Below are 14,243 nucleotides of genomic sequence, written 5' to 3'. Positions count from 1 at the left end.
CCTTTTTTCTGCCACATCAAAAATTAACATTTCCCCCTTCACAAATGACCCTCCATGTTCTAAAAATCTATCTTTTTTTATCATTTAATGTTCCTTACCATTAATTGAGGACTGCATGCGTGATGATACATCACAGCAACGAACTAACTGTGACACCACAGCGTAAAGTTTGCCCAGTTCAGCATACTGGTATTTGATGGGAGGTCCTGGGCCTTCATCCAAAGCTACAAGCATAAATGTTGCAGGCACGTTCAGTTTTAGTAGCTGCGTCTTTTCAGCCACACCTGGTAAAAAGATTAAATAATTTGAGAAACCATGGAAAGAATTACAACTTGCAATCAAATTATACCTGCTGGTATCATAAAACAAATATTAAATAAGTGACAGAGTAAAAATACATTTCTAAATGCTTCTTTTTCACGAGTTCAGCTCAAAATTGTGATAAATTCAATGATATGAATATACATGAAAATAGATTAACACGTTAGTTTGGAAATTTCTGAAACTGTACAATGGCCTGCAACATTTTTCATATTATGTTTGGATAGTTCAGTATTCAATAAATCAAGCACACTGTGTTTGGAAACAATTAATAAAGCTACAAGTTTAGGTAAATATCTACTACATTTGGAAATGATCTTAAAACAATTCCAATTGTTTTAGATTGACACCCTCCAAGGTGGGGCATCCAAAACTGAACATATTAGTCCAAAAGTGATCTGTCCAGCACTCATATAATTGTAGTAGTACTGCCTTGCTTTGAAATCTTTTACTGTAGCCCAGCATACCATGAACTTCTCATCATTTATTACACCTGTTAACCAGCTTTTAATGACTTAAGCACCTAGACCACAAAACCCCTTTGTCCTCCCCTTATACTTACCCATTTAGATGACATTCCCATCTGCCATTTTTATATCAAATGTGTCGTACCTTAGACTTTGTTAAACAGCACCTGCCTTTGTTCCACCAACTCACTTAATCTATGCCCTTTATAATTTTCTGCGCTTGGACTCTCAATGTTTCTTCCCTTAGCAGAATCTGCAAATTTTCTGCTTTTCCCATTTCCACCTGTCATGGTGGACACAGATGATCAGGATGCTCAGGACACTTTATGAACGATATTGTCCACATTGAAGTTTTGACTGTGATGTCATCAACAATGACATGCATTTGTACAGCACCTTTAACATAGTAAAATATGCCAAGGTGGTTCACAGGAGTGATTATCAATTAGAATTTGACACCGACACACATTAAGGAGATATTCGGCCTGAATTTGCGCTCCCCAAGGGCGCGTACGAGGTGCACACGCAAGTTTCGGGTTTAGGTGTGTGAAGCTCATGGGCCGAAACCTGGAACTTGCGATTCTCTTGACAGATCCACCACATCCAAAACTAAAGGGCCTCTGCAGGTGGAGGGCTGGGCTATTTGTCCAAGTCCTGCCCAGCGAATGTCCTTCAAATTCTTATGACTGATAAAAGTAGATGTAAGGACCGCTTTTAAGAGCGTAAGACTTTTTAAAGTACAGAAAAATACATTAAAAAAATTGAAACATTTAAAATCCTGTTAAATAAGCTAAGTTTATATTTAGACCCTTTAAAATATGCAAATTTATTTTTCAAAAATTAAATGTGTGTTTTAAATAATTCATGAAATTCCATTTTTATTAATTTGAAATGTGTGATGGTTTTTAAAAAAAGTTATTTTCAGTGTTTCTGTTTTTGGGGGTATTCCCATTCATACTTATGGTTGTTCCTTGGGATCCCCCTACTTTAATAGGTTGGGTCGGCCCACGTGATCCCAGTGATGCACACGAAACCCATAAGCCCCTGGGATACATGGGCCCCTACGAATGCCTTCGTGTAGAGGCCCAGGACCGCAAGTCTCCAAACCTCTGGGACCAAGTACTTTCGTAGAAATTTTTGTGGTCAGAGGCAGCCTCCGACTGCAAATTCTGGGCTGTTAAGACAGTAAGAGATAGGTTTTAAATAGCGTCTTAAAGGAGAAGAGGTAGAGAGGCTTAGGGACGGAATTCCAAAGCTTTGGGCTTCTGCAGTTAAAAGCACAGCTGACAATGGTGGAGCAATACAAATCAGGAATGCGCAAGAGGCCAGAATTGGAAGAAGCTTGTAAGGCTGGAGAAGGTTAGATATAGGAGGGGCGAGGGCATGGAGGAATTTGAAACCAAGGATGAGACTTAAAAAAACAATTGAGGCTTTGCTGGACCAGGAGCCAATGTAGGTCAACGAGCACAGGGGTGATGGGTGAATAGGACTTCGTGCGAGTTAGGATACAGGCAGAGTTTTGGATGAGCTCAACTTTACTGACTGCAATGTGGGAAGCCAGCCAGGAGAGCATAGTAGACTCTAGGCAGTAATAAAGGCATGGATGAGGGTTTCAACAGATGGGTGAGGCTGGAGCGGAGACAGAGAATTTTATGGAGGTGGAAGTAGGCGGTCTTGGTGATGGAGAGGATATGGGGTCAGAAGCTCAGCTTAGGATCAAATAGGACGGAAAGGTTGCAAACGGTCTGGTTCAGTCTCAAAGTGGGAAGGGAGAGAGATGGAATCGAAGACAATGTCATCGTTCTCCCCACTATTTAGTTGGAGGAAATTTCTGCTCTGAAACAGCGGGCGCTGTAGAGCGCTGCGCAGCTTAAAGGGAACATTGGTCAGTTGTGACTTTGATGAGGGCCGTTTTAGTACTGTGGCGGGGCGGAAAGCTGATTGGAGAGGTTCAAATATGAAGGTACAGGTATGAGAAAGAAGGGCACTCCACATCATAAAACTCCTTGCCTGTTCAGATGGCTTTTCTCGGGGGAGGGGTGGAGATCCACAAAATTCAAAGACACAGATTTGAGCTGCATTCCAATGAATTTCTGAAAGGAGAGAATTAGGCATCTCCACTAGGTTATGTGCTTCCCAGTACATGGCTGAGTATAGCACTGGTAGCATCAAGCTGTCTTCTCTATTGTAGAGACATGTGGTCTCTCAGAAATTTGATAAGGGAGAAAAAAGGGACAAGGAAGAAGGAACACTGATGTGCCCATCATGAATAGTAACCCTTCCCACCCAGGAGACAGAGAGGGTGTCATGAGATCTACTTATGGTCAATTCATGAAGTCAAAAGTTTTGACAGCAGTGCCTTAAACCACAAACTGTCAAAATTCTAGATGGGAGAGTGAACCAAATCTGTGATATCCTGAGGCCACTAATTCTCAAAATGTGAGAGAGAGACTGCATTCATGATTCTCCTTGTTGGTAACCTGGGTTTCTACTGGTGTTATGTGGAGGATAGCTGTGGAGAGATCTAATTAGTGATAAGTTTAAAAAAAACATGAAAAAGTTTTGCAGCTATGTTTCTATCACATTTTATTTAAAAAGTTACAATTGGAATAGTAGAGCAGGCAGATTTTATGGTAACAAAGGATTAAAAGATTGCAGTTTAGAGCAAACTTTCAAAAAGTTTTGATATTTGTGTAGCTGAATAAAAATCAAATGTTCAGTATTGCTGCTGTGTATATCCAGTATTTTCTGTTATTTCAGATTTCCAGCATCTGCAGTATTTTGCTTTTGTGTCAAATGTTCAGTACTCTAAATGGAAAATTATCCAAATAAATTGTTTTGGGAGTTACACTGTAAAAACAAAATCTATAATTATTATACAGTGAAGTATTTAGTTATGTTCTTACCCAGATTGGCGTACATAACAAAGAGATTGAAGTACTGTGTCAAGTGCCGCCCATGCTCAGACACTTCTCGTCGCAATAAATTCAGAACAGCTCTGAGAAGGTGATCACTGAGACTTAAATTATCAAAAGCCTGTAAAACACAAATAGTTAGCAAAAAACTATTCACAATCAGTCACAATAATGCAGCACAACTATGGATTGATTTTCACACACTTCTTTGGAGATTACATTTATTTTCTCGCCTCTTCTAAAGGCATCAACTTTTTGCTGCAATATGGCTCCACCTTGGTCATTATGAATGTGAACTTTGACATTTTATTTGGCTAAATCATGTGCTAAAAGTGTTAGATTACTTATCTCCAATATGACCATCCTGCTTGACCAAAGTTCAATCTGCATAAGTTTTATTTATCATCCGATGGGTAAATTGCAGTACAGTATTGTCCCTTTAAGAAAAAAAAAGCACCGTGCAAAGTCATCTTCCCCTGTTTTACTATACAATTGTTTCCATTATAGACTGCACCCTAATTTTTTTTTTGACCACAGTAAGCAGCATTCAGACACTGGGAATGGCAGAGCACATGAACAAAACATACCAGCAAGTAGGTCCAAGTCTTGCAATGAAAAACAAAAAGTTACAAGCTGGGAGGGAGATTTCTATATGGGATTTTGAATATCAAAGGATCATTATCATCATAGGCAGTCCCTCGGAGTCCAATGCAGGACCTACAGTCTCCGTCACAGTTGGGCAGACAGTGGTTGAAGGAAAGAGTGGTCGGGGAGCCTAGGTTGACGCACGCTCCTTCCAGTGTCTATGGTTGGTTTCTGCTTGATCTCGGCGATGGGACTCGAGGTGCTCAGCGCCCTCCCGGATGCTTTTCCTTCACTTTGGGCAGTCTTAGGCCAGGGATTCCCAGGAGTCGGTGGGGATGTTGCATTTAATCAAGGAGGCTTTGAGGGTGTCCTTGAAACGCTTCCTCAGCCCACCTGGGGCTCACTTGCCGTGTCGAAGCTCCGCGTAGAGTGCTTGCTTTGGGAGTCTCGTGTCGGGCTTGCGGACGATGTGGCCCACCCAACGGATCTGATCGACAGTGGTTAATGCTTCGATGCTGGGGATGTTGGCATGAGTGAGAACATGGACGTTGGTGCGTCTGTCCTGCCAATGGATTTTTCAGGATCTTGCGAAGCGCTGGAGGTGTCTGCCGTATATAACCCACGTCTCTGAGCCAGATAGGAGGGTGGATATCACTACTGCCCTGTAGACCGTGAGCTTGATGCCAGATTTGAGGTCCTGGTCTTCAAACACACACTTCCTCAGGCGAAGACTGCATTGGCGCAGTGAAGGCGGTATTGGACCTTGTCGTCAATGTCTGCTCTTGCTGACAGTAGGCTCCTGAGGTATGGAAAATGGTCCAAGTTGTCCAAGGCCTCGTCGTGAATTTTGATAATCGGTGGGCAGTGCTGTGTGGTGGGATCAGGTTGGTAAACGACCATTGTCTTACGGATGTTTAGTGTAAGGCCCATGCTCTTGTACGCCTTGGTGAAGGTGTTGACGATGGCTTGGAGTTCGGCCTCTGAGTGTGCACAGACGCAAGCGTCGTCTGCGTACTGTAGTTCAATGATAGAAGATGACGATGACATGCAAGCTGTGATCCTGACCAATGGACCCACCACAGACCCAATCCACGTCAGGACTGGGGTCAAGCAGGGCTGTGACATCGCACCAACGCTCTTTTCGATCTTCCTTGCTGCAATGCTACATCTCACCCTTAGCAAGCTCTCCGCCGGAGTGGAGCTAAATTATCGAACAGATGGGAATCTGTTCAACCTCCATCGCCTCCAGGCCAGATCAAAGGATAGAGACCATACAAAGGGAAGGTAATCAAACACTCTTCCTTGATTTGTTCAATCTCCACACACAATAATACACCTAAGTAGTAGCAATTTGCTAATCTCCATTTAGTAATAGGCTTACATCATGCTTATTTCCAAAGCAAATGAATAATTGCATGTATTGACAAAACTACTTTCTCTCATCTACATAAAGACCCGAGTCCTGTGGCAACCAAACAGTACCTCTCAATGGAAGGAGCATATTGTGGTGAGTAAACATCATCACTGAATGATGAGACAAATAAAACGGAGAAACAAAATCAGGCACAGGAAATGATGTGGCTTGGAAGCTATCCTATCTGCAAGACTGAAGGGGTAACATTGGCTCCACGTGTGCACATGCAGTTTGCTAACTCCAAGCTCCAGTGCAAGAAGAGTAAGAATTTTTTTTTGAAGTTCACTGGAATATTAAGTCAGAAGGTTTACAACATCAGCTTCTATTTGATATCATAAGCCTTCATGGTATAAACATTTCCAGCAGCGAGCAACATTGACATAACCAACTGTTAGAACTTTGTTTTTCTAAGACATAAAGAGCCACAATGCCAATAAGTTGTGGGAATAGTCATGTCTTTCATTTAAGTACAGAAGTAATCTCTGACGGGATCTTGATCAGCCAGCCCTTTCTCAGACAGCAGGAAGGTGACTCATGTTGAGGGGAAGCAAGCAAGGCATTACCTTGCCTTACTTGAGGATTGACAGGCCACCCAAGACTACTGTTGGGCTATTTAGTGACCTGAAACATAATTCCAGTCATTTCCTGCTCCAAAGCATGGCTACAGTGCGCCAGTGCAGCCTTCGGCTGTGTGAGAAAGACTGTTTGAAGACCAGGCCCTCAAATCTACCATCAAGCTCATGGTCTACAGGGCTGTAGTAATACCCGACCTTCTGTATGGATCTGAGGCATGGACAATGTATAGAAGGCACCTCAAGTCGCTGGAGATATATCACCAACGATGTCTCCGCAAGATCCTGCAAATCCCCTGGGAGGACAGGCGCACCAACATCAGTGTCCTCGTCCAGGCGAACATCCCCAGTATTGAAGCACTGACCACACTCAATCAGCTTCGCTGGGTAGGCCACATAGTTCGCATGCTAGATATGAGACTCCCTAAACAAATGCTTCATGGTAAACGAGCCAAAGGTGGGCAGCGGAAACGTTACAAGGACACCCTCAAAGCCTCCCTGGTAAAGTGCGACATCACCACTGACACCTGGGAGACCCTGGCCGAAGACCGCCCAAGGTGGAGAAAGTGCATCGGGACGGAGTTAAGCTCTTCGAGTCTCAACGCAAAGAGCGTGAAGAGGTCAAGCGCAGGCAGCGGAAGGAGCGCGGGGCAAACCAGCCCCACCCACCCCTTTCCTCGCCAAATGTCTGTCCCATCTGTAACAGGATCTGTGGCTCTCGTGTCGGACTGTTCAGCCATCAAATAACTCACTTTGGGAATGGAAGCAAGTCTTCCTCGATTCCAAGGGACTGCGTATGATGACAATATGTCTCACCATTTGATCTTCAATAAGTGAAGCTATCTGGAACTTATCGTCCCTACTGAAAGCATTTAGCATTTCGTTCTGTAAGCCTGCCACGGTCTGGGAAGACAGATTCACAAAGATTACAGAGCACCAATGCTAATTCTACACTGAGTTGATGCAGAGTAATGATTATTCGACTTCTTGATGTAAAAGATCACCTTTGTGTTCTCTGTTCATGTCCTCGCTGTCCAGTTCCAAAATAGAACGAAGGCTAGTCATGCTGATTGCCCAGGAAACTTGGTCTTCTCTCAAAGTCTTGTACATCATTTGAATATGTTGATATTACCAATCCACACTCTCTCACACTGAAATTACATTAAAACCTCTCTATTGGAGACAAAAGATCTGCTGCTGTCAGAAGAAAACCCGAAGGTTCTTTCAAAAGCAGATCTTCTTTTAGAGAGGGACAAGGGAAATATCACATGGCTGATAAGGCATGATCTGCTAACAGTGAAAGGCTCAGGTCGTTTCTCCTGTGGAATGATGACCTGCACCACGATGTCCAACATCGGTTGAACACAAGAATAGACATTTAGTGTATTTTTTGCAGAACTTAAGCAGTTGTATTTTTTTTTTGAAGAAATTCTGCTCAAACTGGACATTACCATACCATGTTAAAATACACAGTACAGAATAGCTTCATTCTTAAATGGAAAGCATCCTTCACATACCAAAGAATTGTGGAGAAGTGATCAGAGCACCACAAAGTAAGTTTAATGGGCCCAAGTTTCGAGCCGCACCTAGAACGGCGCATTCCCGACCTGGACGCCCGTTTTTCGCGACACAAAGTGCGCCTAAAAAAACCTCCAGATTCTCCACCTCCCTGCAGGTCCTCTGGCCCTCGGCGCAGCGCAGCAGGAGCTGTAGGGGGCGGAGCCAGGTCCCTGCGCTGAAAACAGTGCCGGGACCTCTGCACATGCACGCAAGTGCAGTAGCTCCAGGCGCCCGAAACTGTGTGGGAGGGGCCCGAAGCACGCAGCCCCTAGCTCTGGCTGAATTGCCTCACTGGGGCTGCGTGAATAAGGCTCCTCCCACGGCCAGCTCCTGCTTCCTCCCGACCAGACTCCCGCTTCCCACCCTCAGACCGGACCCAACACCGACCCGACTCCCGCTCTCGCCCCCCCCCCCCCCATCCAGGCCCAACACCGACCCGACTCCCGCTTCCCCCCCACCCCCGCCCCCGACCTGACTCCCGCTTCCCGCCCCCGGACCGGACCCGACTCCCGCTTCCCCCCCTCCCCCGCCTGGACTGGATCCGACCTGACCTCCCCCCCCGCCGACCTGACCTCCCTCTCCCTCCCTCCCCCGGCCCCCCCCCACACCACCATCTCCTTTCTCCCCCCCCCTCCCTCCCCATCCCTCGCTGTCAGAAACACAGACACTGACAGACAGAGAATGAGAGACATACACAGACAGACAGAGAGATAGAGACACTGACAGAGACACACTGGGGGGGGGGGGCATCCCAGCACGCTGTTGGAGGGCTCCCGGTGCTGCAGTCGGTAAGTAGAAAATGTTTTATTTATTGATTCAAAAAAAAATATTCTTATTAATTTTTTTAAATTGATTTATTGGTTGATTTATTGATGTATTTATCATTTATTATTGATGATGGCTCTTTATTTGTAAAACTGAATTGTTTAATGTTTGTAAACTTCCCTTTAAACCCCCCCACCCCCTACGCCTGATTTGTAACCTACGCCTGATTTTCTAAAGTGTAGACAAGGTTTTTTTGAGCATACAAAAATCTTCACTTACTCCATTCTAAGTTAGTTTGGAGTAAGTTTTCACTGACGAAACTTTGAAAACAGGCGTAAGTGGCCGGACACGCACCCTTTTGAAAAAAAAATTATGTTCCAAAGTGAAACTGTTCTAACTGACTAGAACTGGAGCAAACTAAATGACGAGAATTCCGATTTCTAAGATACTCCGTTCTACACCAGTTGCTCCTAAAAATCAGGAGCAAATCATGTGGAAACTTGGGGCCATTGTATTAGCATCAGATTGCAGTGTCCTTGCAAAGTTTCAGACAAATACAGCACTCTTGAGCATTCTCAGTCCTTGTTAGCCCCACCCCAGTAGAAGCAAATCAAGATGTACTAACCTGTATCAGCAAAAGATATTTTGAACAAAATTAGCTACTGCATACCCACGTTTGAAATGTAAGAGAGAAACATAGAAAATAGAAACATAGAAAATAAGTGCAGGAGCAAGCCATTCGGCCCTTCGAGCCTGCACCACCATTCAATATGATCATGCAACTTCAGTACCCCACTCCTGCCTTCTCCCTATACCCCCTGATCCCTTTAGCCGTAAGGGCCACATCTAACTCCTTTTTGAATATATCCAACAAACTGGACTCAACAACTTTCTGTGGTAGAGAATTTCACAGGTTCACAATTCTCTGCGTGAAAAAGTTTCTCTTCATCTCGGTCCTATATGGCTTACTCCTTATCCTTGGACTGTGACTCCTGGTTCTGGACTTCCTCAACATCGGGAACATTCTTCCTGTATCTAATCTATCCAATCCCGTCAGAATTTTATATGCTTCTATAAGATCCCCTCTCATTCTTCTAAATTCCTCACCAAGGCCCTGTACAACTGCAGCAAGACCTCCCTGCTCCTATACTCAAATCCTCTTGCTATGAAGGCCAACATGCCATTTTGCTTTCTTGACTGCCTACTGTACCTGTATGCCTACTTTCAATGACTGATGTACCATGACACCCAGGTCTCGTTGCACTTCCCCTTTTACTAATCTGTCACCATTCAGATAATAATCTGCCTTCCTGTTTCTGCCACCAAAGTGGATAACCTCACACTTATCCTCATTATACTGCATCTGCCATGCATTTGCCCACTCAACTAACCTGTCCAAGTCACCCTGCTGCCTCTTAGCATCCTTCTCATAGCTCACACTGCCACTCAGCGTAGTGTCATCTGCAAACTTGGAGATATTACACTCTATTCCTTCGTCCAAATCATTTATATATTGTAAATAGCTGGAGTCCCAGCACTAAACCTTGCGGTACCTCACTAGTCCCTGCCTGCCATTCTAAAAAGGACCCGTTTAGTCCCACTCTCTGCTTCCTGTCTGCCAACCAGTTCTCTATCCACGTCAATACGTTATCCCCAATCCCATGTGCCTTAATTTTGCACACTAATCTCGAGTGTGGGACCTTGTCAAAAGCCCTTTGAAAGTCCAAATACGCAACATCCACTGGTTCTCCCTTATCCACTCTACTAGTTACACACTCAAAAAACTCGAAGATTTGTCGAGCATGATTTCCCTTTCATAAGTCCATGCTGATTTGGACCGATCCTGTCACTGCTTTCCAAATGCGCTGCTATTACATCTTCAATAATTGATTCCAGCATTTTCCCTATCACCGATGTCAGGCTAACCGGTCTATAATTCCCTGTTTTCTCTCTCTCTTTTTTTAAAAAAGTGGGGTTACATTAGCTACCCTCCAATCAATAGGAACTGATCCAGAGTCCATGGAATGTTGGAAAATGACCACCAATGCATCTACTATTTCTAGGGCCACTTCCTTGAGTACTCTGGGATGTAGACTATCAGGCCCTGGGGATTTATCGGCCTTCAATCCCATCAATTTCCCCAACACCATTTCCTGACAAATAAGGATTTCCCTCAGTTCCTCCTTCTCACTAGAACCTCGGTCCCCTAGTATTTTCGGGAGGTTATTTGTGCCTTCCTTCGTGAAGACAGAGCCAAAGTATTTGTTCAATTGGTCTGCCATTTCCTTGTTCCTCATTATGAATTCACCTGATTCTGACTGCAAGGGATCTACTTTAAGACTTCACTAATCTTTTTCTCTTCACATATCTATAGAAGCTTTAGCAGTCAAGTTTTTATGTTTCCTGCAATCTTACTCTCATACTCTATTTTCCCCCTCCTAATTAAACCCTTCTCTGCTGAATTCTAAATTTCTCCCAGTCCTCAGGTTTGCTGCTTTTTCTGGCCAATTTATATGCCTCTTCCTTGGATTTAACACTATCCTTAATTTCCCTTGTAAGCCACGGTTGAGCCACCTTCCCCGTTTTATTTTTACGCCAGACAGGGATGTACAATTGTAGTAGTTCATCCATGCGATCTTTAAATGTCTGCCATTGCCTATCTACCGTCAACTCCAAGTATCATTCGCAGTCTATCCTAGCCAATTCACAGCTCATACCATTGAAGTTACCTTTCTTTAAGTTCAGCACCCTCGTCTCTGAATTAACTGTGTCACTCTCCATCTTAAATGAAGAATTCTATCATATTATGGTCATTCTTCCCCAAGGGGCCTCGCACGACAACATTGCTAATTAATCCTTTCATTACACAAGACCCAGTCTAGGATGGCCTGCTCTCTAGTTGGTTCCTCAACTTATTGGTCTAGAAAACCATCCCTTATGCACTCCAGGAAATCCTCCCCCACAGTATTGCTACCAGTTTGGTTAGCCCAATCTATATGTAGATTAAAGTCACCCATGATAACCTTTATTGCATGCATCCCTAATTTCCTGTTTGATGCCTTCCCCAACCTCACTACAACTGTTTGGTGATCTGTACACAACTCCCACTAACGTTTTCTGCCCTTTGGTGTTTCGCAGCTCGACCCATATAGATTCCACATCATCCAAGCTAATGTCCTTCCTTACTATTGCGTTAATCTCCTCTTTAACCAGTAACACTACCCCACCTCCTTTTCCTTTCTGTCTATCCTTTCTGTATATGGAATACCCCTGGATGTTGAATTCCCAGCCTTGATTACCCTGGAGCCATGTCTCCGTAATTCCAATTACATCATATCCGTTAACAGCTATCTGCGCAGTTAATTCATCCACCTTATTACGAATGCTGCTCGCATTGAGACTCAGAGCCTCCAGGCTTGTTTTTTGAACACTCTTTGTCCTTTTAGAATTATATTGTCATGTGGCCCTTTTTGATTTTTGCCCTTGCTTTCTCAGCCCTAGGTGTATGGAGGATGCATTCCATTCAAGGCCTGAAAGGGTGGTCGAAGCAGATTCAATAATAACTTTCAAAAGGAAATACGCTAAATACTTGGAACGGGAAAATATTGCAGGGCTATGGGGAAAGAGCAGTGGAGTGGGACTAATTGGATAGCTCTTTCAAAGAGCTGGCACAGGAACTATGAGTCAAATGGCCCCTTCTGTGCTGTATGATTCTACTAGGTACATAATCGATCTTCATTTACATCTTCTAACTATACTCAAGAGTATAAGTAAATCCAGTATACTCCTTTCAAAATCTCTTCATTCAAAGTCTGATCAGTGCATTTTTAAACACTAAATTCTCAATTTGCTCAATTCAAATTTTGAATCAAACATGCCTTTTGGGCAATATCAAATATCTACATTAAGGAAAGATCTTCCAAAGAACAAGTAGCCCCTTGAGAAGACAAGTTGAACAAAATACTAAGATATATAAAGATTGCTTTACATAGCAGGCTTACATATATTTGAAATGCAATGGCGGTAGACTGGAAAAGAGGAATAAAATTCTATTCAAGTGATAAAGAATGCATTTAGTTGACCGTCTTTAAGCTTTTAAGAAATCCTAGGCTTTGCTGTTCTGGAAGATACTATTTTAAAATGAAACTACAATATTTTCCTAACAAATGTTAAATGATGTACATACCATCCTAATACAGAAGACTGGTGATGAATAGCTACTCAACGTAGATTGAATGGAGAGAAATTTAGGCCGAGACTGCCAAACTATCCTGTGTCATGGCAGAGTACGGCTGGTCCACATGGCAAAGTGGAGTTTGCTTACCCTTCTTCGAGGAATTAAGAGTCAAAAATGGGTAATCAACCTTAACGACTACAAATTATGTTATCCAATTAAGTGTTCTATTTATCACAGAAAGCCTCTAATCTGAAAGATTAAAGTGTTAAATTATCTACAACAGAAGGAAGTTCTTGCAAAGCAAAACTGGTCCCCTCAAGAAACAAACTAACAAATGGAGACTCCCGGGCTGCAGCGCTAGACCTAGTTCATCATCTGAAATTCCTACAGATCAATCAGCACTCAATTCCACTATGAAGAACTACATTTTCCTCAGTCATTAAAACAGAGACAGTTGAAAATTACTTTAATAATGGGGGAGCATTGCAGCACAGGCTAAGAAAGTGAGTAAGGGGAGAGGTTGAAGACTAGTTCCATCCTAAATTCTGCAGCAATCAGAACAGGTGAAAGTCACATTAAATGATGCATTACTAGTTAAGCAAGATGGAGGGATTATTATTCAATGAGCTATCAGTAAAGGAAAGCACACCAAAAACTGAGTGGCCTGTGCTCCAGTGAAGTGCTTTTCGGCAGAGGTTATTTAAACCCCAGCAGAGCCATAATTTGTTGTTTGGTGCTTCTGATGAGAACCATTTCTTATGATGGCTTTGCTGATATGTACTTGACCATGAACATTTTATAAAGGAGCTGAACTCCAGGATCTGTCAGACATGTGGCACAGCAAGTAACAAAATCTTTTCTTCCAGGTCATGTCTGACAATATTCTAGATATTGAAAGGCATCAAGATGTTACCTAGGGTCTGTGTACACGGCCAAGCCCATTAGCACACCCGGTGTCGAGAGGTCGAGAGTCCGGAAGGTCTGGGAGAGGTTGGGAGTTCCGGGAGAATCCGAGTTCCGAGCAGGCCAGATGGATAAGATGGTTAAGAAGGCATACGGAATGCTTGCCTTTATTGGCCGAGGCTTGGAATATAAGAGCAGGGAGGTTATGCTTAAATTGTACAATACTTTGGTTAGGCCACAGCTAGAGTACTGCGTGCAGTTTTGGTTGCCGTTTTATAGGAAGGACGTGATTGCACAAGAGGGTGCAGAGGATATTTACTAGGATGCTGCCTGGAATGGAGAATCTTAGTTATGAGGACAGATTGGATAGGCTGGGTTTGTTCTCACTGGAACAGAGGCGGTTGAGAGGAGACCTCATTGAGGTGTACAAAATATCAAGGGACCTGGACATAGTGGATAAGTAAAGGTCTATTTCCATTAGTGGAGAGGTCTATTACGAGGAGGCATAGTTTTAAGGCGGTTGATGGAAGGTTTAGAGGGGATTTGAGGGGGGGGGGGGGGTTT

General features: G+C 43.5%; 1 protein-coding gene across 1 annotated transcript in view; it reads right to left on the bottom strand.

The window, feature by feature from the left end:
* usp9 (ubiquitin specific peptidase 9) overlaps positions 1–14,243 on the bottom strand; it is a 275,233-nt gene that overhangs the window by 24,734 nt on the left and 236,256 nt on the right. Inside the window, 2 exon segments of the mRNA XM_070892701.1 lie at positions 99–284; positions 3,695–3,824. Coding sequence (XP_070748802.1) covers positions 99–284; positions 3,695–3,824 — 316 coding nt within the window.

Source organism: Pristiophorus japonicus, chromosome 11 (assembly GCF_044704955.1).
Source record: "Pristiophorus japonicus isolate sPriJap1 chromosome 11, sPriJap1.hap1, whole genome shotgun sequence".
NCBI lineage: Eukaryota > Metazoa > Chordata > Chondrichthyes > Pristiophoridae > Pristiophorus > Pristiophorus japonicus.
This window is presented reverse-complemented; position numbering and strand designations above follow the sequence as displayed.